At 47.6% G+C, this 25,291-nt stretch overlaps 1 protein-coding gene across 7 annotated transcripts in view; it reads right to left on the bottom strand.

The window, feature by feature from the left end:
- Nucleotides 1-11,446: 11,446 nt before the first annotated feature.
- The window catches only part of HERC2 (HECT and RLD domain containing E3 ubiquitin protein ligase 2), a 165,255-nt gene continuing 151,410 nt past the window's right edge, over nt 11,447-25,291 (bottom strand). For all 7 annotated transcript variants that reach the window (XM_078864785.1, XM_078864787.1, XM_078864788.1 and 4 more), the window contains 5 exons: nt 24,683-24,795; nt 21,249-21,439; nt 20,907-21,012; nt 19,776-19,988; nt 11,447-17,710 (listed from right to left, as the gene is read on the bottom strand). In XM_078864785.1, coding sequence (XP_078720911.1) covers nt 17,432-17,710; nt 19,776-19,988; nt 20,907-21,012; nt 21,249-21,439; nt 24,683-24,795 — 902 coding nt within the window. In that variant the 3' untranslated portion in view covers nt 11,447-17,431. The remainder of the gene's footprint in view (nt 17,711-19,775; nt 19,989-20,906; nt 21,013-21,248; nt 21,440-24,682; nt 24,796-25,291) is intronic.

The raw sequence follows: 25,291 nt of genomic DNA, 5'->3' as shown, positions 1-25,291 counted from the left end.
TATGGTGGACTCATTGACTTAAAACACAAAACGTAGTTGTGCGTGCAATTCCTCAGAATGCATGGGCACAGTGCGTTGTGATTATCGCTGTAGTTATTCCTTTCTGCACATGTCAAATTACTCGGTATTTCTGTTTTTCTGGGGGCTGGAACACATCGTTTAATAGATACCATTAACCATCTCCATCGGAAAGGCCCTCCTGAAATAAAAGTTTAAAAACTCGGCAAGACTTTTCTGGGTCAAAATATACTTGACTACATCCCTGCAGCACATTGACAATATCTAATGTATAGATATTCAACTTACAATTGATGTATACACTTAGAAGTGGCCTGCTTTAAAGTGAATGCAATCACATCAGTCACGCAACTTTATTAGGCCATTTTTGTACAAATGGGATAATCCAAACCTATTATTTAGCATTTTCACCTAAACCGTGAACTCAGATCTCCCTTGAAGCAACACATTTATATATGCAACATTGCCCAAATATCAGAGGAAACCTGTACATGGATCAGAACCCGAAACATCTATATATGTGTAATAAACGACTGGACCACGATGTCTGGCTCAGTGTCCTTTATTATTCGGTTCGTGCTGTACACCCACACGGCTGTCTTTACTCTGTAGCTTCTCCACGGTGCTGACTCCAATGTCGGCCCGATCCACAACAGCAGCTCCGCTGCTGTTTCTCTCACACAGCCCCCCTTGGCTGTACTCTCTGCTGCTCTTCTCCCTCCGCAGCTCTCACAGCTTCTTGCTCTCTCTCTCTCTCTCCGCAGCTCCTCCTGGCAGCCACACCGCTGCCTCTAACAAGCAGCCCCCTCTCTCTCTCTCTCCGCAGCTCCTCCTGGCAGCCACACCGCTGCCTCTAACACGCAGCCCTCCTGGCTGTCTCCTCCCCAGCTGCACACCACTCCGCAGCTTCCTCTTATCTTCGGGGTTGGCCCCCGATCGCCGTCGGCGCCCCCCCTCTCCACACTTGCCCGCGTGGCCTCACTCTTTTCCGCTCACCCCCGACTACCTTCCCCTTCCGGTTTACCCGCTTAAAGCCCCGAACCTTACCCCCACGTCACATGACTCCACCCCCCGTGACGTCACCTCCGGAAGGTCGCTTACGCCCGCATTACACCACCCTCCCCCGTAGAAAAATCCCAGCCGACCTCGGCTGACCAATAGCAAATCGTAATGCGGCGAACCGAGCTTCCCCCCCTAAAGGACACTAAGCATATAATGTAACAACAAGAACAACAACAACGCAATGAACATCAACGATCGTACAAAAGCATGCAATAAATACAACTGTAAGAAAAAAATAACAAGACAGTAACAATCAACGAAACGTAAGCGATTTGGAACGTGTGCGGGTCGCCGGCCCGTCCCGGACGGTCGGCGGCCCACTCGCAGAACGGGAACGCGATGAAAGTCGAGGAATGACAGGGGGTAATCCCCCTGTCGCAGCTGGAAGTCCACCGACGTCCCGTGTCCCTAAAGAGTTAGTCTTGGGCTTGTCCTGTGACCGTGCCCGCAGCTGGGTCGGAAGGGCTGCAGGGCTCGAAGGTCCCGCAGACCTGGCAGGCGTCCTCCGAGCAGGGCCCCTCGTCCCCCGCAATGTCACGGCCGGCCTGTCTGGAACAGGTACGACAGGCGCTCCAGCGAGATCAATGGACGCAGGCAGGGGAGAGTCAGCAGCAACAGACCCCGGCAAGGCAACATTGGGGGATGACGCATCATGTAAGGGAGCAACATATGGTTTCAAGCGCGACGTATGCACAACCCAGCGACGAGACCCAATCTGGACGCATGCTGTCTGTGGGTTGGGAACCGCAATGAGGCGTACGGGACCATGCCAGGGTTTGTGCAATTTCGGCGAGGTCCCCGGACGTACCTGTGGACAATGAAGCCAGGCTAGGTCCCCAACCTTCCAAGGGCACTCCCCCTCAGACCGTCGCGCATATCGCTCGTTCCGGGCCTGGGCTTTGGCCGTAGCCACGCGGGCATTCTCCCGCGCCTCCGTGACTCGGCGAACCGTGTCCTGAATGTATTCAGGAAGTGGTTTACGAGGTCCCTCCACCCCAGTTCCCAATTGCACATCCACCGGCGGCACGTTTTCCCGACCATACATAAGGTAAAACGGCGAATATCCTGTAGCCGCATGAGGCGTCATCCTGTACGCCGAAAGCACCCCGGGGATGTGCAGATCCCAATCTGATTGTTGTTCACTCACGGTATGGCAAAGCATGGCAGACAACGTCCTGTTCAGCCGTTCAACCATACCATCCGTCTGCGGATGGTATGGGGATGTCCGTACTTTCTTAGTCCCAAGGCCCGCGCACACTTCCGCCAATAATTTAGAAGAGAAATTCCTGCCCTGGTCCGTGAGGAGTCTCTCAGGCGCCCCCTTATCCATAATATACCCAAACAAAAAGGCGTCGGTAATGGCCGCGGCCGACTGATCGGGCAACGGCCAGGCCATCGGCCAACGGGAGAGGTACTCAACCCCTACCAGCAAATATTTATTACCCCTCGCCGATGGTGGAAAAGGTCCCAATATGTCCAGCGCCACCAATTCATTGACTCGAGACACCTGAATCGACTGGAGAGGCGGCACGTAAGGATGTTTCGGCGGCTTACGTTGTGCACACGCAGGGCACGCGCGCACGTGCCCTACGACATCTGTCGCCATGCCGTGCCAAAAATAATGACGTTGCAACGTCAACAAGGTCTTCTGCACCCCTAAATGTAAGAGAGTGTCACAATGGAGGGTTCTAATCAACTCGAACCGCAAGGACGTTGGTACCACCAGGCGCCAACGTTCCTGGAACCCCTCCCGCCACATAAGCAGACCATCTCGGAGAGCGGTTTGCGGCCCCACAGCCGTACTCGGACTCCCATTGTCCTTAGCAGACCGCTTCCGCAAGGACACCAATGACTCATCCATCATCTGTTCCCGGATCCAGACAGACCGCGGCAGATTCAAAACCCCGTCAGCCGGTCCCGGTTCCATCGGAGTGTCCGACTTCTCGACGGCCAACGTGAGCGGCTGAGGGGGGTTTGGAATCGGCGAACACCTATGCGTCCCCGACTCACATTTACAAGGGGCGCGCCGCGGTAATCTGGAAAGTGCGTCAGCGTTCGCATGGCGCACTCCCTTCCGATGTTGAATTTGGAAGGAAAATTCCTGTAGCGTGTCCAACCAACGTGCCAACTGTCCGGATGGCTGGTCAATTTTAAGGGCATATTGCAAGGCCGCATGATCCGTACGCACAATAAAAGAACGACCGTAGAGGTATGGTCGAAATTGCCGTAGGAAAAAAACAACCGCCAATAGTTCTCTGCGAGTGACACAGTAGCGGGTTTCCGCAGGAGACAAGACTCGGCTACCATACGCCACGACACGCTCTACACCCCCTTTAGACTGTGATAACACCGCCCCAATACCTGTGTCACTCGCGTCCGTATCAAGAATGAATGGGTGATCGAAATCGGGATAATCCAATGTTGGGGCCGTGGCCAATAGATCACGCAGACTCCGAAAGGCCGCCTCCTCCGGCTGTCCCCAAACAAACTTCCGTCCTTTACCCGTAAGGAGATGCAAAGGCCTCGCAATCGTCGCAAAACCCGGCACGAATCTTCGGTAATACGAGGCAAATCCCAAAAACCGCCGAACATCCCCCACGGTGGCCGGAGTCGGCCAATCCCGGACGCACGCCGTCTTTTCCGGATCCGTGGACACTCCCTCAGCGCTCACAATGTGCCCCAAATAGCGGACGGACCGTTGCAGTAGGTGACATTTCTTTGGTTTGAATTTCAATTTGGCAGAACGCATCCTCGTGAACACTGTCTCCAGCCGCGTCAAATGTTCATCGAATGTGCGGCTGAAGACAATGATATCGTCCAAATATATAAGACATGTCTCCCACTGCAACCCCGTCAAAACGAGCTCCATCAATCTTTGAAATGTAGCAGGGGCCGCATTCAATCCCATCGGGAGACAGTTGAATTGAAATAACCCCTGCGGCGTACGGAATGCGGTTTTCTCCCGTGAGGACTCGTCAAGGGGAAGCTGCCAAAATCCCGAAGAGAGGTCCAGTGTGGAAAAGAACTTAGCCCCCGACAATGCGTCGAGGGAGTCATCCATACGCGGCAGGGGGTACGCATCTGCCACCGATATCTTATTCAATTTGCGGAAATCAACACAAAATCGCAATTTGCCATCCTTCTTCTTAACCAAGACGACTGGAGCGCCCCATGGGCTGTTAGATGGCGATATAATGTCCGCAGCCAACATGTCTTCCACTGCCCCCCGTACGTGTTCTCGCTCCGCAGGACTCATCCGATGCGAATTTAATCGAATAGGGGCAGCATCGCCCGTCTCAATGTGATGGTAAAGCAAGGAAGTGCGGCCCAAATCCAAATCATCGGAGCTGAACACGTCGGAATATGTCAACAACAATTTACGCAGCGCACCACGTTGCTCCATGGACAGGGAAGAATTTTCGTCACATAATTGAGCAACCCAACGATCATCCGAACTCCTTGGCTCGGAAACCCCAGCAACAACTCCCCGGCTATGTGGACAATCATGGGTCGCAAACGCCGTAGTGGCATGTGCCACAACCGTACCGGCCGGGACACGGACGTTTTCTCCCCCCGCATTAAGCACCTGTAAAAACGGTAATTGATCCGGCCGGACGATGGTCTGTGCCCCCACTAACGCCAACCCGGTTGTTATCGTGGCGGACGGTGACAACAAGACCCCTACTGCTCCTAGCCGATCAGGCAGGGGCTTCCGATACCGCAAGGGTATAAGCATCTGTGTACCAGGTGGGATGTCCACAGATGCGACGGACAGCGCCTGCACTTGTACGGCCGAAGCAGGTCGCCCCCAGGGCGACGGCAGAAACGAGATTTGACGGCCCCCCGGCAGTTCAATACAATTCTCATTGATTTTGATCAAAATGGGCATCTTAGCCAAAAAATCGGTGCCTAACAAACAAGGAACCGCCAAAGATCTCGATATCAACACAACACCCGAGGCCGACACATCCCCAATAGATATCTTAGCATCCACCTGACCCACGATACCCATGCTACCCCCGTTCGCAGCGACGCACGACCCATAAACCGGACGCACAGCCCGCGACGGAATGCCCAACAGATGGAAAATGACATCCGATATAATAGTCGCAGACGCGCCCGAGTCGACCAAAATGCGCACGTCCACACCTTGTATGGACCCCGGTACAGTGGACGAACCCGTAGCGGCCGCGACAACTCTCCGTGCCAATTTGCGCCACTGCGTAACTGAATGACAAGGCCCCGTCGATGGCCTTTCTTTAACAACAACAATAGGATCGCGCAACACAGGTGGTGGGTGAGGTGGAAAGCCTTGCCGAGTGTCTGGTGCGTGCCGACATGCCTGTTTCGGAGGATCTTTAGCCGACTTGACCGGTGCCGAGGCCTCCTGCTGCGGCGGAGCCGGGAAGCGGGCCCAGCAGTCTCTGGCGTAGTGGCCCCTACGCCCGCAGCGGAAACATTCGGCCTCGTTGCGCCGAAGCGCAGGCCTCGCCTCCTGACGGCCCCGTTCTGGTAGCACCGCGCGCGGTCTCGGCCCGCCGCGTCCCGTCCATGGAGCGGAGGCGGCCGTCAGTTGTTGAGGGCCCCGGTCATCCGGAACATAGACGGCCTGCGCAGGGTTCCACCCCAGCGCATCCCCTTCTTTGACGGGCCCCCCCGTCCACGCCGTCACTTGTTTCCAGCGACGGAGGTTGAATTGCGCATCGAGACACTTAGCAGCCATCCGGGAAGTTAGCTTCTCATGCCCACACACAGGCATGGGGATCCCTAGATCCCGAGACAGCTCCAACATCTTCCCTAATATGAGAGGCTCAAGCAGGTCCTGTGGCGTCTCAGGATAAGCTGCCATGGCCAGCTCCAGCACCGCACCCCTGAACGCCACGGGCGACTCCTCTGGTGCTCGTTGTCGTTGAGCGAATCGCCGATGCGCATCATCTGGTGGCTCATAAGCATCGGCCATTTCTTGAAAAACACCACATAAAGTTGCCTTCTTATCGGTCGCTATGGAACGGAAGAATCGGACAGATTCGTCGTCCAGGAGAGTCGGCAACACCTCCAAAGCCTCCGCATCGGTCCATCTTGCTGTGCGTACCGCCGCCAAGAAGCGGCAGGCGAACGCGCTCCAGTCCCCACCGACGGAAAATTCTTTAACTGTTGTAAGGTGGCGACTCCGACTCCTCTTCCCGCCGTCTTCCAATGGTGGTGGTTGTGATGGCAAATTCAAAATGGCGTCGGCCCGCGGCGTGGCCAAGATGGCGGTTTGGCGCCACGGAGCGCGCAAAATGGCGGCCTCTTGCCGCGTGGGCAATGGCGGCGGCAGGACAGGCAACGTGGCGGCCCGCGGAGCACCACTTGCATCATCCATCGTCCCTGGCGCGACGAGATGGCATAGATGCGCCAGGACGTCCTTAAGTGCCTCCAGTTGTACCGCCATCGCTTGCCATCGTTGATCCGCGTCTGATGATGTCGACGGACCCGCCACCGCGCCAACATCCTCCACTCCCGTTCCCGTGGTCTCCTCAGCCGGGCTCTCCTCCACCACCCCAACAGGATCCGCGGTTGGAGGGAGTTCGTCGTCGTCGGACGAAGAAGCCGATGCAGGCGCCGGATTAACTTTCTTCCTCACTTGTTTCGACATGCCGTTGCACTTCCGACACCAGTGTAATAAACGACTGGACCACGATGTCTGGCTCAGTGTCCTTTATTATTCGGTTCGTGCTGTACACCCACACGGCTGTCTTTACTCTGTAGCTTCTCCACGGTGCTGACTCCAATGTCGGCCCGATCCACAACAGCAGCTCCGCTGCTGTTTCTCTCACACAGCCCCCCTTGGCTGTACTCTCTGCTGCTCTTCTCCCTCCGCAGCTCTCACAGCTTCTTGCTCTCTCTCTCTCTCTCCGCAGCTCCTCCTGGCAGCCACACCGCTGCCTCTAACAAGCAGCCCCCTCTCTCTCTCCGCAGCTCCTCCTGGCAGCCACACCGCTGCCTCTAACACGCAGCCCTCCTGGCTGTCTCCTCCCCAGCTGCACACCACTCCGCAGCTTCCTCTTATCTTCGGGGTTGGCCCCCGATCGCCGTCGGCGCCCCCCCTCTCCACACTTGCCCGCGTGGCCTCACTCTTTTCCGCTCACCCCCGACTACCTTCCCCTTCCGGTTTACCCGCTTAAAGCCCCGAACCTTACCCCCACGTCACATGACTCCACCCCCCGTGACGTCACCTCCGGAAGGTCGCTTACGCCCGCATTACATATGGAACAGACAGGCCTAAAACCACTTCCTATTACTGCCCATAATAAGCTTAAATTAGTAAATTCATAATGCCTTTAAAATGATCTGTATGCTAAATAGTGGTCTATCCAACCGGCTAAAAACAACCTTTTGGGAACAAATCTATGTGGCCAATGTGTATTCCGTAAGCCACCTGGCAAGCCTTTTGCCCTTGTGTTGTACGGGTAAAGGTGATTGTGATTTGTGCATTAAATCATCATTTAGCACTGTAAAAACAGCAGTTCTTTGGGATGATGGAGGGCAAAGGTTAACAGTGTGATGATATTGCCCCTTGGCAGTGGGTCCAGAACATTCAATTAGCAGAATGGGGTGCCTGCTCAACTCCCATACAGACGTTCAGGTGGGGGCTTACATTCCCGTGTTTGCAATGCATCGAGTGAGCACTGAACGATGACGTGCAGTTTCACAGTTCAGGATTTCACAAGAACATGAAAAACCATAATTATGTATTCACAATGGTATATATCTGTGAATAAATAATACGGCATAGTGAAGTAGATGTACAATGGTAAAAAGTGCAGCCTTCACTGTTTATAAGGATGTTTTATTCACTGCTGGATGATGGCTTCGACGACAATATCGTCCCCCATGGTGCTGCAATGCCACAAACTCACTCCTTCACATGACCAGATCCCATTGCCGCAGTGGAATTCAGGGCATGGATCTGTGCACTTTTCAGATTGTTCCATTTTGTCAGCATCCATGCTTCACCTTCAAATTGTTCCAGATTAACCTACAGTATTTTGCTTTTCCAGGCAGTGGGCTCTTCAACAATTAATTTTGTTTAGCAGTCCTGTTGTACATTACTTTTGTTTAATACTTATTTCAAGTCCAACTCTGCAGCCTTCTTTGTCGAAAACTTCTAACAATAGTGGAGCAGTTTAACACGGAGGCTTTCGCGACCAATATCATCTATAAGAGGTTTTTTGGGTTAGATCGCATAAATATATAAATGTGTCGTTAAAACCCGCCACCACCCGACACAGCCAACTAGTAAGGGTTGTCACGTAAACAGAACATGCCAATTCGTCATAGTACAGCACACCGGTATGTTAAAGAGCCAAGCCACAACATTTACAATCTGAGTACGACGTTTCGCCAGTAATTACAACTAGCTTCATCAGGCGATAGCCAGATTCGTAGAGAAGTCTTAATGTTTTTTTCGTTCCTTATATAGAGGCGTAGATGTGTTGACCACGCAAATGCGCTCTTGTACAATGTGGGGGGGGGGGTTACTGAGGTAACGTACATTATGCGTGTGCATTATGCGAGCCCTTTGAACGTGTCCTTCCTGTTTATTGTTTATTAAAATAGCCCTACCAACGGTAATCCCTATTGAAGTACGCTGCCCTTTGTAGGCATGCATTTACATAATGTATGATTTGATTATTCGCTTCTGGATATTCTGCTCGGACGGGGTAGAAATTGTAAAATAACAGTGTTTACCGAAAGAAAACGCATACTGACGCCTATATGAATGCAGAGTCACTGCTCTCATCAAGACGCTCATTCATCGTGCGAAGAAAGTGTCAGATGGTGACAGTCTGAGAAGTGCAATTCAACATGTTAAAGAGGCGCTGCAAATGAACGGTTACACAAATCAACAGGCATTGAATACCAAAGCCAAATTAAATAACAAGAGCATTGAAACTGAAAAAACTATCAAAATACCGTACATTGCGGGAGTAACTGATAAACTAGCCAGATGTTTGGAAAAACAAAACATCCGTGTCAGATATGGCACGGTACATAAAATACATATAATATCTGGTACAAAAGATGTATTACCGAAGCTATCAACAGGTGTGTACAGGATTAACTGCACGTGTGGTAATGTTATGTTGGGCAAACAGGACGAATGATCAGCACGAGACTAAAAGAACATCAGAGAAATATTAAATGATCCCAAATACAACTGTCAGCAGTAGCAGAACACGCGTGCCAACAAGGACACTCAATTAATTTTGATAATGTTGAAGTTTTGTGCAAAACTAGCTTATACTAGCTAAGACTAATTAGAGAATCTATCGAAATTGAAAGAAATTTAAATAACATTAACCGTTCGGATAGCTACCGCCTTAGTGCTGCGTGGAAGCGAATCATCAAATAATACATTAATTAAATGCATGCCTACAAATGGCAGCGTACTTCAATAGGGATTACCGTTGCTAGGGCTATTTTAATAAACACAATAGACAGGAAGGACAAGTTCAAAGGGCTCGCATAATGCACACGCATAATGTACGTTGCCTCAGTAATCCCCCCCCCCACATTGTGCAAGAGCGTAGCTGCGTGGTCAACACATCTACGCCTCTAGATAAGGAACGAAACAGTAAGACTTCTCCACAAATCTATCTGTCGCCTGATGAAGCTAGTTGTAATTACTGGCGAAATGTCGTACTCAGATTGTAAATGCTGTGGCTTGGTTCTCCAACACACCGGTGTGCTGTACTAGTGACGAATTGGCACGTTGTTTATGTGACAACCTTTTCTAGTTGGCTGTGTGGGGTGGTGGCGGGTTTTAACAACACATTTATATATTTACGCGATCTAACACAAAAACCTCTATTACAAATAGTGAAGCAGATAAAAATTGTTCGAATGGTGATACAAGCACCATATTCTATAAGTATTATCTCGTAGGATCACTTATTAATACATTTGTTTGACCTAAAATAAAAAATGGGTTCCAAAATCTAAATTGGCCGCCACCAAAAATATTGTAAATCTACCAAAAATAATGCCCATATTTGACTTTTAGGTGATTAACATGTATCTTTGAAAATATACACATTATGAATATATCCTGAAAAGTTTAATACTTGTGACAATCTAACTATTCTTTGTAAAATAATAAAAATGCACAAATCTGCTCCACATCCTTCTGTCCCAGAATTTCTGCCATTAATTTTATGATGACTATGCAATGAGAAAATATATTTTTATTTTTTACATGAGAAAATAATTTCAGAAGTTATGTCCGATAACACACTGCCTTACACAATATAAAATGTTATGGGTAATTGATTGGATGTAATATCGTTTAAATTATCAATGTGGTAGTTTTTTTTAAGTCAAGGCATTAAACATCGACTTCCCAACATTTCACTTTGTTAAGTCCCTGTTGGAAAGTGTACAGCTTTGATATTATTCTTGGTTCTTTCGGTAAAGTCACGCAGAAGGGAAATAATAAAATAATATACATATAAAACAATAAAAATTCTCACGACGTTTCAACTGCAACACAAGCAATCACATCATCACCTGATGATGATGAAAGCTTTGATAATGTTTCATTACAAACCAGCTTTGTGGTTAGGCTCAGCAAGGGACTGACAGATTTTAAAGCTAATTACAGAGTAATCAAGTAGCCTAAAATGGCCAATACCTTTATTCAACCAGGATGATACACATTTTTTTCAGCACTTATGTATCACGAGGTCACCAGAGGGCAGGTTTTCCTTACTCCTATTGTGTATCCTTTCATAAAACCAGCCCCAGGCTCGATGGTGAAGCTTCTGCTTTCATAATTGAACCAAAGGCAGCACTGTCAAGCGAGTTCTAACACTACCAAACGAAGCCAAACAGCAGTGTCTAAGCCGGCTCTGCAGAGAAGCCCATATTCACACTACGACAGAGAACATACCGTGCAGTGCTTATGATCCTTCGTAGCGTGGTACAGAGTTGTGCATTACTAGATTATGACCCCAGCTATAAAAGGACACAGACATTTTATTCCCCGACTCCCTGATATAGCCAGATGCAATTTCGAAATTTTATGAAAACCATTGGTTAACAACCCATCTCCATTCTATTTTGGCATCATTTGGAATTGGTTTCATTCCTGAACGAGGCTATCCAATAGCCTGATGATAATTACAATTTGAGATCGATAGTCTCCACCTTTCACCAACGACCTCACATTGTACTTGGATTTGCATAATTTAAAGTAATTCCAGCTCTAAGGACTAACATGGGGCAACACAATGCTTCCTACAAGTTGGCAAACGCTGTTTTGACACCGATAACCCTTATTTGAAACGTGACTGAACAAACAGGCAAGCAATGACAATTTAACTTCCATTCAGAACATTTAATGTCAGCAATGAATTACTTTGTGTCACATGACTAATATAGAAAGTAACAGCAAGTTCACGTCTCATAGCTTACTCACTCATGTGAAACAGAGCCTTGGATGGTAATTTTAACATCTGTAACAGATACATCACAGCATTATTAACATCGAATAATCTTTACAGCACCAGCGTGGAGCACTCACAGACACAACAACAACAACCGCCGTTCACCACCAAGTGGACGTGACACACCACGGAGCTTGTGCCATGCTAGATGTACTTTGAGACCACGTGAAGTGTCGAAAGCCTACTGGAAGGTCACGGAACAGACCCAGGTACCATCGGTTGACTGAGATGACTGACAGATGCACCAACTGTGCTCCCCACTGTGCCAACTGTTTATCTGCCCGGCACTCTGCTCGTTGTTCTGAGCATCGCTCCTTTGGTTGCTGATGGGCGACTGCCTCCAACTCCCCAAACAGTATCCTTCACGAACCTCCTCCACAGAGGCCGATTTTAACACTGCTGGTACCAGTTATGGGCAATTCCAATCAGCTCCACATCCTTCTATACCACATCAATCCAGCTCTTCTAAAGCCTGTGCCGCACACGTTAAGCCCCACCTATCTCGCCAAACAGAAGCTGCTTGGGCATGCAGTCGCTGAGCATCCGGGCGACATGACCCTACCAACGCAAGCCTCGTTTGCCAGAGGAGCTCGTTGATGGGACAGTGTCCAGATATTTCAACGATCTGTGAGCTCCTCGCACAATCCAGCCTGGTTAAAGCCAGGATGGATTGTAGGCAGGCCAGCCTGAATGTTTCAAACGGGTGCAGATTATATTTGAGGGCTCCACATGTCGCAAGCATAGATAAGAGTGGGCATAACTGTGGCCGAGAAGACCGGGAGCTTTGTATGGAGCAATAAACCAGGTAGGTTCCACACAGCGTTACGCAGTTAATGAAAATATCATGCTGCTCTACGGATTCGCAAGAGACCTCAGCTTCCAACCAGGAGCTGGTAATAAGCACACTGCCCAATTACGGAAACATCTCCACTCTCTCCACAACTGCCCCATTACTCATGGAGAGTTGAGGGACGGGAGCACTTTAGGATGAAAAATACCCAGGCAGGTACTTTGTTTTTGTAGGGCTGATGATGAGGCCCCATCTCTGAGTAGCATGCTCCAGGTTCAGTAGAAGTGCCTCCAACTCCTTCTCAGGGTGGGCAGCAATCAGCAAATCATCTGCATACAGAATATGGTTAACAAATCAGGAGCCATCCCTTGACCACCCCTGGGCATTGATCAGCCTCTCATTATATTTATACCACATTTAAATTCCACCAGTACATCCATGGAAATCTTCTAGAACTATGTGGTCAAAGAATATGTTAAATAGTGTAGGGGCAAGAGGACATTCCTGTTGCAACCCAAGGTGAACATAAAATGGCTCCGACACTCGACCACGCAACTTTACCCAGACCGGCCCACCATCATTAAGGTTCTTATTTATTGTGTTGGGCATATTGATGGTATGTTAGGCCTTGACCAGGTTAAAGAAGCAGATATGTAGGTCCTGTTAACATTCTCTACACCGTTTAACACGCAGGCTTTCGCGACCAATATCCAAAATAAGTTTTTGGGTTAGACCACGTAAATATATAAATGTGTCGTTAAAACCCACCACCACCCGACACAGCCAACTAGTAAGGGTTGTCACGTAAACAGAACATGCCAATTCGTCACTAGTCCAGCACACCGGTGTGCTGGAGAGCCAAGCCACAACGTTTACAAACTGTTTGTAAATTTTGTGGTGCTGGACTAGTGACGAATTGGCATGTTCTGTTTACATTACAACCCTTACTCGTTAGCTGTGTCCAGTGGTGGCAGGTTTTAACGACACATATTTAAGCAATCTAACCCAAAAACTTCTTATGGATTCTCTATATCTTTCCCGTAGCATATGGACAGAGAATATGGCAGAACCGCCCCGGTATGAAAACACATTGGGGCTCCGCAAGCCTCTCCTCAGCATGTCTGGTAAGGTAATGTCGAGTAATTATTTCCAAGGCCATTCCCGACACAATGGGAGAGATGCCCCGGTAGTTTGTGCAATCAGTGCGGTCCCATTTTTTTGTTGTAATGCCGACCACCAGGGCATCCTTCCAGTCCTTCAGAACCCATCCTATGGACCAAACATTTGTAATGATGTCATATAGGGCAGTCTGCACAAAAACTCCACCCTCCCTCAGAAGTTCGCTTGGGAGATCATCTCTCCCCGGCGCTTTCCTGGTTTCAAGCTCTGGATTGCCCTTCGTACATCCTCAAAAGTTGGCACATTAGTCAACCACTCACAAGGAGCGGCTACTTCAATATTTGAGGGACAGCAGCACCAGCAGGGTCAACCCCACCTTGCCCGATGATGTTGTTTGACCCGAGGGGTTTCCCCTCCTCCAAAACCCCACTCCAATGCTGAGCAAACCTGCGAATCTGTTCTTGGGGTTCAGAGATCAGGTTACCGTTCTTTCCCTGAAGGATAGTGATAGGCAGACACTGCAAGTTACTTTTTAATGGTGTCATAAAGTTATTTGTTATCAAGTGCTACTGAAGGAGTTTCCATTTCCTCAGAAACCCATGACCAACATTCATCCTTGCAGCACTGCACAGCTCTCCGAATCTATGAGCGAAGGCTGTGATAAGCCTCCTCGTTCTTAGACGTGGGATTTTGTAGATGGTGGGAGTGGGCCTGCCGATTACTTACTAGCCAAAACACTTCATACATTAGCCAGGGTTTCTGGGGAGCTCTGGACTACATGCCCAATGCAGCCAAAGCAGTCAGTCTTAAAACTCTCCCATTTCCCCTAAGCGTTAGAAGGGGGGGTTAGGGAAAGGTGTCAGGCTATTGTGGGTGAATGGATGATTGCCACCACAGTGAAATTATGATAACTGCATCTTACAGATGACAAGCCAATGGGCAGTAGGAAGATCAGCTCCATGTCAAGGACATGGGTCCGTATTCGCTGGTCCATAACTATGTAGTCCAGCAGATGTTCTTTCTTGGATCCGGCGTGCATCCATGATGTGTGAATGGGCTGATGCCGGAACAGTGTTTTGGTGATTACAAGCCCATAGGCTTCACAGAAGGCTAGCAACCTCCGACCGTTGTTATTGAGCTTATCTGGCCCATGCCTTCCAATCACTCAAAACCAGGAGTCTGCGTCATGACTCACTCAGGCATTAAAGTCACCCAAAAGGATAACTATCCCGAGAGGCTACTTTAGCCAGCGCTTGGGAAAGGTCATAGAAGTCATCTCACTCATCAGCCTTGCCTGAACCCCTCCACTCATGTTCATCTTCGGAGAGGGCATAAGCTATTAACCACCACCATCACTACTCCCATTAATGGGGAGGTGAGCCCGCAATAGCCTGGGACCCACACGTCGCCTCCACGCTCTGACATTATTTTATTCAAAAGAAGTGCCACTCCCTGTTGTTTGGCAGTTTCCTGCCCCAAGTGGAGAACTGTCCAACCCTCATGGTGACTAGAGTCAGAATCAGCGCTATCAGTCCAGCTCCCGAGAGAGAAATGGAAGCCTCTCCTCCACAGTGAGCATTTGAACATTCCACGTGGCCAACCTCAGTGTGTTCCTGGTGTTTCTTGAAAAAACTAACAAGGGGAGGGGTACAACCTGGCTCCGCCAAAATGGGGTTTTGCCAGAAGGCATCATAGACACCTCTCCTCCCCAGGGCCTCCAGCACAAACTTGGCCAGCTAGGGAAAGACTCTGGGTTTTAATTCAAATAGCTACCTATGACCAATCTCGGTTCAAGTACAGCGAATTGATATTCAGACACGTACACACCACCACATGCATTCAAACAGTACAAGTGCACACTACAGTGGGGGAAATGGAACGATATATTAAACGTTGTGTCAAAGCCAGCAGCAATAACTTTTTTTATAACAAAACATACACCAGAAGACATAAGCATAAAAAATATCCCGACTAGAAAGCCCAGGGAATATGAGCACATTTTATAGGATCTGTAGTTTTAAAGCCAGCTCCATACAATGTGATGGGCTTCAGATGACTTCCGTTGACTGACCAGGTTAATTTTTTATGAATTATCTCATCAGGACATTGGTGAGATTCAGCCATTGACATGATGATTTAAGCAGGCATTGGTTTCCTTGGTGAAAATAAAGATAAACCATATTTACAGTTCCATATGGATATGCACCATCGTTAAATAGGATCTAGCAGTGTATGTGTGCTGTTATAGAAAATGTATCGCGTGGTTTTGCAAAAGGAGCTGAAAGATGACCTCAACAAATGGAGCTGTTGCTACACCTCACACATGGTCATCGCTGGGGATAAGCCGATCTGCAATTGCTACAAGCTCAGCCACTGCCCATGCCACGGCCTGGAATCCAGTCTCCTGGTGTGGAGTTCCAAGCCTCTAAAATGTTCCTCTAGCCTCATTCAATCATCCCTTGGCATGAAATGTATTCTGATGGCAGATGACAATATTTGAAATGTATGCAGTGCTGATGCAGTCACAAAAGTGTGTGTAGCCTACAGAACATAGTCCACAAAGGCCTTGTTTAACTTTTAAAGATGTCAGCTGGTGGCTTGTGAAAATACTGCTCATATCTGCAGTGCATTCCTAATTGGCTCACATTAGGATGGCGAATTTCCAAATGCTTGAAAAAAACTAAAATATGGATGCAACCCAGTGAAATGAACACTTATATTGTGTCAGTTTTACAACTAGTTTTAACGGAATAAGAGAAACAGAAAAACTACTTTTTCAGTTGACCGGGTACTTCCTAGCTCACGGACAACACTGAACACAAGTGCTTCATCACCACCCCAGTGTCGATGTTGTTCTACTTAAATGACACACGTATTGTCTGTGTGACACCACAAAAGCGTGGGCCTTGAGTTCACACCTGACATCAGCGTTAGGTGTTGTTGAACCTGGCTCCGAGCACACAACTGATTATATGAACGTCACAATGAGTAAAACTGTTCCTCAAGCCGATATGGCCCAAGTGAACTGCTCAATCAATGCTGCGTAGAGACGCATGGTTGCAATTTGCCTACTTTAACCCGTAAAAATATTTATTGGTAGGCTCGGCCTTTCACAACCGTGCTGGATAGTTTAATAAGGTTCAACACATCAATACTGATACCAGATCTCAGTACAAATCAATTCCTGCCACCAGAACACAGATGCCAATTCCCAGCCTGCCTGGGTAAAACCTGAACAGGTGGCAACCCGAGCTGGCATGCATGGCTGGACTAAAGGGCCACTATCCCAGTCTGCCTGCCCAACAATCTTAACATCCCCCTCTCCTGATATTATATTCATCGGTTGGAAAAACGTGTGTGCAGAGTAAAGAAAAAATGTCACGTGACACACAGGTGAAAGACATTTGCGCAGAGCATCCTGGGAAAACACATCAATGCAATAACGTAACAAGTCCGCCCCCGTCCCCTCGGAGTGTACCTACATGGCTGGCAGCCTGAGCAGCCACCAGGCTTAGAAGGCTGCGTGATCATTCTGAATCTGGCAAGAGTAACGTGGCAACTGTACTTGTCTCACTCATATTATGGATCATCAGCGCAGTGTAACTCTACAGCCATAGTGCTTTTGACTGTGCCTAGTGCTGTTATACACACACATATAACCAGTGGGGCCTCCACAATAAGAGGAATTGGCACAGCCGAAACGCTTGTCAAAAACAAGCTAATGCCTTCTCCAGCCAATGACAAGAGTTCCCATCAGCTGGAAAAATAAAGAAGCGTGTGCAGGCCGGGACAAAAACTTCAAAACAACGCACAGCTAAACGCAATGTAAGACTTAGGCCTCGCACAATGATGTCACGGGAACAACCCACGGCTGCTGCCGCTGTCTATTGTACAACGGCGTTAAAAAAACACTAACAGAATGAAGACGGGGCGGCTTTCTGCCAGCCGCCAGTCACTGGCCCGCCGAGTAGTCCTGCGTGGAGGCCGAGCCCACGGACTCGCCGTCCTCCTCGTTGTCGGTGTCGTCGCTGCTGTCGTCGTCGGCCGGCACCTCGCCCGTGAGCGCGATGCGAGCGTAGTCGTCCGTGTCGATGGACTTGCAGAAGTGGATGGCGTACTTGAGTTTTTCCTCCAGCACCTGGCGGCATGAGTAGCGCGGAAGCTTGAGCAGGAAGAAGCAGGTGTAGGACTCGGGCAGGAAGTGGTCAGGTGGGTTGTACTTATCCAGCACCTGGAATGGAAGGGAGGAACAAAGGGCGTCATGAATGAACAAATTAACAAATGAACTCCCACGGATGATGTGCTCTCTCTGCGACATAACGAAATGTCTCTGAGTGCAAGTCTCCTTCTTGGCAGTTGTCACTGTGCGGCACAAGGTGGATCAATGCCTGGATCGGCGATTAAAATTTGAGTATACACGCCATTCTTATAGCCCAGAGTTATCACGAAGGCACTGCGTTGCACAGTCTACAGCTTCACAGTCGGGGAAATGTTGCTGCGTGTAATCCCAAATGCGCAATTAGCAGGTTATTTTCCAAATTTGGCAAATTCGTACCATGACACTTGCACACAACAAACGAATTTATTAAAATTACGTCACGGAATTGTTTACATCCACTGCGAAGCAGGCAATGCGAATCACTCCCAGCATTAACCAGAGCAGCCTTGCGGTTTGGAAACCACAAACTCCTGCAATGAGCGGCGAAAGCGGCTCCCCGTTGCGACGCGTCGCCATTGTCCGGATTACTTCTCTGCATAAGTGTCCTTTTTTCATCCGACTGGTGGACGAAGGCATCCCCATGATGGGTCGGTCACGGGCTTGTTTGTCTACACTTCACCATGCTGGTCAGTGGGGGTTGGTGAAGGGGAGGCCTCAGACTAATTAAAGCTATTTCTCAACGCTACCGTATGTTGGACAAGGCTGGGAATATAACTTAGTTATTCCGGGTTCACAGGACAGTGTGTAATCACCGCACCACCACTTCTCCTCCATATGAATATTTTTTTGTGTGCATAATTGTAATTTTCATAATACATAATTCTGTTATTTATATCTGTAGTAATTGTACTTCAGGTTGATCAAGATTAATGGAAATGAATAGCCTCCTTATTACATTTTCGAAAACACTGTAATTTAAGTAATAGCCTCTGTGCCTATAAGTAGTAATTACCTATCACTGTAATTACCACATCCTGAAAAATATTCAAGACAAGCACTGCTTGTACAGCTGCCATTGCTGGGCATGTCAAGATCAAACAGCACAACCCAGTGCATTGTTTGGGAAATGCAAGAGGAGTCCGTGTTATATTCTACCTTTCAAATTAAATCAAATTCACACTCAAAACTTTTAATCTTAATAGGTTTACGCTTTCAGTTGTGAAATTCTATTTTAACTCGTTTTTCAAAAGTACATTCGTTACATTGAGAATGTACATGGCTAATCTTCAAAGTACAGACAGTCCCCGGGTTGCGGAAGACCCGACTTACGGAAATCCGACCTTACGGAAATGCTCCCATAAATCATGTTAAAAAAATTCAATACGCGGAATATTTTTGCATTAGTTGTGTAAGCGCAAGTAGTGTGTAAGGTGGGCAGCTGCCTTATGCCTCACTCGAGATTCACTAGGATTAAGTAAATGAAATTCATCTTGATTTTGGGGGGAAATTGTTCAGTTTCCGCCATACGGAAAAATTCGGGTTATGGATTGTTCTCGGGAACCTAACCCTTCCGTAACCCGGGGACTGCATGTACCGCTTTTTGTTTTGCCCTGTACTTTCAGTACGACGTCTATTAGAAATGTTAATGTTCTCATTATTTTATAGGTTAACATCCATTTGACGATTTGCTTCCTAGGTATTTAAAGGGGTAACATTGTTATTATTATAGGGAGCTGCCATGCTGTAACGTTAGGCACACTGGGCCTGCAGTTCAGAGGTCACCGGTTTGATTCCATCTTAGGGTGCACAGCAGTTGAAACAAGTTTCTATGACGGCCTCTGTCCACCCAAAAGCATAAATAGGTTCACCATAGTCAATCGGCAGATTGCGCATCATAGTCAGATCCATATGGAAGAGTAGACCAAATACCCTCTCGAACTCCCTCTCAGTGCATTCATTACGAACATTACACCGGAAACGAAAACCGCTTCCTAAATCTCAGAACTGGTAATCAAGTCTGAAAACAGCTACCGGCTGTCGTTTAACATTATTAGTCATAGAGAGAATAAATTGAGTTGAATACTGCTGCTCTAATCAGCCCCAGTGAAACCCAAGGGCGGCTGTGAGTGGCACCGACCTGAATGACAAAGTCCCGGCCGCGGAAGTCGGCGATCGTGCGCGGCAATCGCGTGCGTCCCCATACGAAGCGCAGGAAGAGCGAGCGCTCCGTGTTGGAGAAGGCCTCCATGACCTCCCAGAACCAGACGATGAGCGGCGCACTCAGCTCTATTCCCTTGTAGACGGCCACCGACTTGAGCAGGTGCAGTGGGATGTCCGGGCTACCACATATCTGCAGTGACACGCAAGGATAACGAGCTCCCACCTCCGCGGGCTGCAAGAGCATGTGGCCGTGGGGAACTGGTTGGGTTTGACCAAATCCTGACCCCCCCAAATAAAAATAAACAAGCGTGTTGCTTCTGACTGCAGCTTGGCTAATCTCGCTGCACTCTGTCACCCTCTGCCCCAACTCGGAGTCCCTGGCTGTGACCTGCACAGCGTGCGTGGCATTCATTGTGCCAATCACCGTGGTCTCCAAAGTACAGCAAAATCCCTCTTAACGACTACCACTGTTCATGACTAATCGCGTAACGACAGGCCTCCATAGTTCTCTTACCAACCATTCCCTTGTTAACGACCGGCTGTTGTAGTTTCAGTAGATATTAATAAATACATTGATTAACCATGTTTCTTTTAATATTATGTGTTTATAATATTGTTAGTATCTTTATGTATTAATATGTATTATTTAAATATTATTAAGTATGTTTTTTCGGTAAAAAAGAATAACTTTCGATGCTATCAGAACGAATTAAGCCTTTCACGTGTATTTCTTATACTCGCTTAATGACCAAATCACTTAACGACCAGTTTCGTGGAACTAATTACTGTCGTTAAGAGGGGTTCTACTGTACTCATTAACTACATATTAAATAGTTTTGCGTCAAGCTACAAACCATACATAATACAGAGATCCCTTGCCGGTAACATCTGTCCATTTACCAGCATTGTTTAAGAAAGCCTGACTGCTGATGAGATACTGGATGTAAAACCCATTCCAGAATTTGCTTGTGTTGAACCAAAGCTGCTGAAATTACGTACTCCTAGAAGGTTGTGTGGTCGAAGGGATGTGTAAAAATTACATTCTACAGGATTTATTTTATTTGGAGGGACAATTATATGAAGGAGGAATCTCATCTATTTTTGGTACCATGGTCTCCAACTCGTAGCCTGTGAAGAGCGACAGCAGAGGCACGGGAATCACCCTGGCCATGCCCTCGCGCACGGCCGCCACCTGCTCGTCAAACTCGTGCAGCCTGGGGACCGGGGGCAGCGCACACACACCAGCGACGCAAAGCAAACGCAGCAGCCAGAACCATGCGGTGAGTTTGACCTTCCGCCAAAATGTGGAACGAGCAAAGTGGGTGGACCCTAAGCACTGATGTCCCTTTCAGAGCCTTGCGCCCAATTATCCCCTGCAAATCAATTCCTGCCACCCAAGAACAGATGGTAATTCCCAGACAGGTAGCAAACCCCTATGCATCATGGGTACCTGTAACCTATGGCGAGGCGGACGTATTCGCTGCGATTTTCCATGGTGATGTAGCTGTGTTTGGTGCTGAGCTGGATGTCCTGCCCGCTGGCGCTGGGCACTGTGAAGGGCATGGCCATGGACTCGAACTCGGCTGCTGATGCCTCCATGTCCCGGATGTACATGAGCCCCGGGATGAAGTCCTTGTCGACCTGTGACGAGTGACAGCACAAGTCACCATATGCATGTGTACACAGCATGCAACGCCAAACAATGTCAATTATAGAGCCAGAGAGTTATTTATAAATGCAGGTCACGTACTCATCATTTTAAAACAAGAAAAATATCGAGGAAAGCCTCTACTGAATTTTGGACTACCAAGTCATTATTACCATCATCAGCCATGATCAATAGTGATCAATCCACTGCTGGATGAAGGCCTCCCCAAGCTGCCCCTGCCACCATTCACTGTCCTGCTAAGCAACAATCCATCCAGCAACAAACTGGACTCACAATGAATTATATTTTTGTGTGGCCCAAAAACAACATGCTTAGATAAAAGATGAGCCCTGGACACGGATTGTAAGATTCCGAAGAAACTCTGTACTACATTAGCAGCGGCGCTCGTCATTGCTGCTGCCGGGAAAGAGTAAATGGGTACCCCGTGGCTCACTGCTCCTCCTACTCTGAAAGAGAAATGAGGTCAATCCATCACTCCCATCGTTCTGCCGAGAAGATCAATTAACAAGAGGAGAGACAAATGTGTGATGTCTCGTTCTGGAACCAAGGCAGCTCGATTATACGAGTTGCGCGTGACATGTCAGCTCATGTCTGCCCGCCTCTGTTGGGAGTTCGACCTGTATGCGGGTTCTTAGTTGGCAAAAACAGAATTTAACAGCTATTTACATTTAACATTGGAGCAGAGTTCCAAGCCGACACTCAATAATCTCTTGCTTTTTAAATCCATACAGTTCCTTGGCTAATGCGATTTTAATTAGATGTTGATTGCGTCACGTATAACATAGATCTCAATCTCGAAAAGATCCACAAACCTTTGTCCTCTAAGTTTATTGGAATGTGAGCGTTCGTCGCCATCAGCACCCAGGAAATACGGGGAACAGGGCGCTTAAACTTTAATAACGACTCGCCTGAAACTATGGCCACCCTAGTCCTATTTGGAAAACAGAACATGCATCAAAATGGTTTAAACCTAATAAAAGGATGGTGAATTGACTGACGTTAAATTACTGTGGAATGACTCGATCAAGCGTGGAACAATTTAGGTGCTTTAATGAGAAAAAGTATCCCACAGATCAATGACCTGCTGCGTCCTTGTCTTTAACAAGGGACACTGATGATGCGTAGATAATTATTTCTCGTCAATAATAATCCCCATCCATGTGAACAAAATTAGCAGGGACAAACTCAAGATTTGTATCATAATGAACAGTTATCTGCAGCGCAATAGAGGTAAACTCCACACCAACCAATGTGCCCTCAGTGAGTGTGGATGTACATTGCAGCCTGATGTTTGACAATGGTTCATGCAAACATCAAATTGATTCATGAAGATGGCTTGGAGCCATACATGTGGACCTACAAGATTTAAGCTTGGGGATTCGGGTTAAGGTTAGGCGTAGTTATCATGATGGATATGTCCAAGGCTAGAATTAGAACTTCGGTTCAGCCGATCACAACAACTAAGGCTACAGTTGTAATAAGTAATCGACAAATTTACAAAGCTGCATAAATCCATATATAAACCAACTATCCGTCTGAAAGATTGGGTGAGAATGTGCTTGCAGTGGTTTATATAAGTGCTGGTGGTGCTGGCAATAAATATACCCAATACATAATATATTACACTGGTCAACAGCTGTTTTAGACTCATTTCAGGGTTCCGATTCCAAATCTGATCTCAGATTTGCACTATCACATCTCATTTTTATGCTATCGGCATACCCCATTTTCATTGATTTTACCCGAAATTAACTCTGTCACTTATGATTGCAAGTTGTTGCGAGTCAGTGACTGCTTTAGTGTTAAAATATGGTGCTGTATTTTTAGGATAGTGTGTTTATAATATCATTTTATGTAGATATCCACATTTATTTAATATTTTTCTTCTGCAGTTTTTATTGAAGATGCAATATTTGATCTCAAAAACCTGATGTGATGGACAAAAACTGATGCCAGATTTGGAATCAGCACCCCAAAATTACCTTAAACCGTTGGAATACCTCATGCCTGAAAAAGTGTGTTGACCAGTGTTATTATTAAACATAAATAAGGTCAGGAGAGCATTATCTCCAAATTCCCTAAAGATACGAGTGTGGCCCTGATTAATTTCCCAAAACTCTGCTCTCGCACTACTCTCTCTGAACAAGCGTACTCTCAGAAAACATCGTTGACTTTTATGGTGTAAAAAGTATTTGTCCATTGCAGAGCATCATACATGAAACACATACCCATTTCACAAGGAGATCAATATTATAAGCTTCATTCAAAACCTGCAAAGCGATACTTTGCAGCTGGCAACCTGAAGAAACTCCTTTGTCAGAAGGCAAGTCAGGATTCCTGAACCGAGGCAAATACCAAAGGGGAGAAAGTGATGAAGCAGTGCCATAGATGGCTATGAAATTATCGAATTGAAAAACTGAAGGCATGGGCACTGTGCAGGAGTGGGAGTTGATAGGCTGGAGAATTTCTCAATGCTTGACATTGAGGGGAAGCTCCCGTGGCACTGTGGGGACTTCTCCCAGGGCCTGCCTGAGTGGGAGCACGGGGCCCCAGTGATGATGCCAAGGTCTCAGCGACGGTGCGGTGACCGATGGAGTGAACTGGCTGTTTTAAGTCTGTCTTGTCAGTGGGTTTTATCCTGGTAATTCACCGGGTCTCTAGGCTTTGGCTCTCGTACCTCATTTTCTGCGTGCGTGGGCTTGTCTTGGTTGCAATGAATTTAGTTGCGTAAAATCTGGCTCTGTTTTTATATGTTGTTATTTGGGCTGCAGGGTGGCATGGTGATAACACTTGCGCCTCAAAGCAAGAAGGCCCTGAGTTTGCTTCGTGACTTGGCTGCCATTCTGTGAACAGTGGCTCATTTTTGAGGAGGAAATCACTCTGACTTTAAATTCAAGGTTAATTGGCCTCACATTCCACAGCCCTTTGTTAGTTTTAATGAATATTTGGTGTCACCTTCCATGCTATAATTTCACACTAAATGAATACTGTAATTTCAACACTGTAAATTAAAGATCCTGTGTAAGGAAAATCTCAACACCAATCTGCATTATTTACGGTCCTTTTGAGCCGGTGGTCTGGATAAAGGCCATAGGAGCTGTCGCGTCCCAGCCCCGCACGATCGTTTCTGTACGCGAAACGGTTTCCAGGTTTGAGTCTGCATTGCGCCCGTCGCACAAGAGAGGCCGCACGACGCTGCCCGACCGCCGTCGCACCTCGCTAAGGTCAGCGATGGTCAAGCTCATGCCAGCCAGCTGCTTCCACACCGGCTCGGCCAGACTCAGGCTCAGGGGGCTTCCGGTGCGGATGGCGATGCCCAGAAGAACCCCTGCACACGGCGGTGGCGGCAGGAGCACACGACAACATTCCACGTTTTTTTGAGGTCTATTTTGTCACAACGAGGTCAGAACTCAAAGAGAGAGAGAACGAGGACAAGCCTCAATGGCAAGAGGAGACCCGGGTCACCGAAACGACCAAAGCGATAATGTTAATAAAGTTAATGAATGGAGCTAATATAATTCACGGTAAACACAACCATGGAGCCAATGTTATCATGCAGTACGGAGTAACATTCTGACTTTTTAAAAATGTTTAAATTCAAAGCGACTTGGCACGTCTTGTGTGCTTTATTCATCTGCGTATTATTATTACGTTATTAAATTCTGAGTCTGTTTACTGCCGGTGCATTCTGCAAACTTGGAGACGTGAGGACAGATTAAGAGTACAGGCATCCCTCGCATAACGCATAACATGCGTTACTGAAAAACAGCATAAGTCGAATAACACTGTATGAAGGCTATTTTCCCATAGACACACATCCATGT

Source organism: Lampetra fluviatilis, chromosome 19 (assembly GCF_964198595.1).
Source record: "Lampetra fluviatilis chromosome 19, kcLamFluv1.1, whole genome shotgun sequence".
NCBI classification, from domain to species: Eukaryota; Metazoa; Chordata; class Hyperoartia; order Petromyzontiformes; family Petromyzontidae; genus Lampetra; species Lampetra fluviatilis.
Note: the sequence above shows the minus strand (reverse complement) of the source record. Positions and strands in the feature narration are given on the sequence as shown.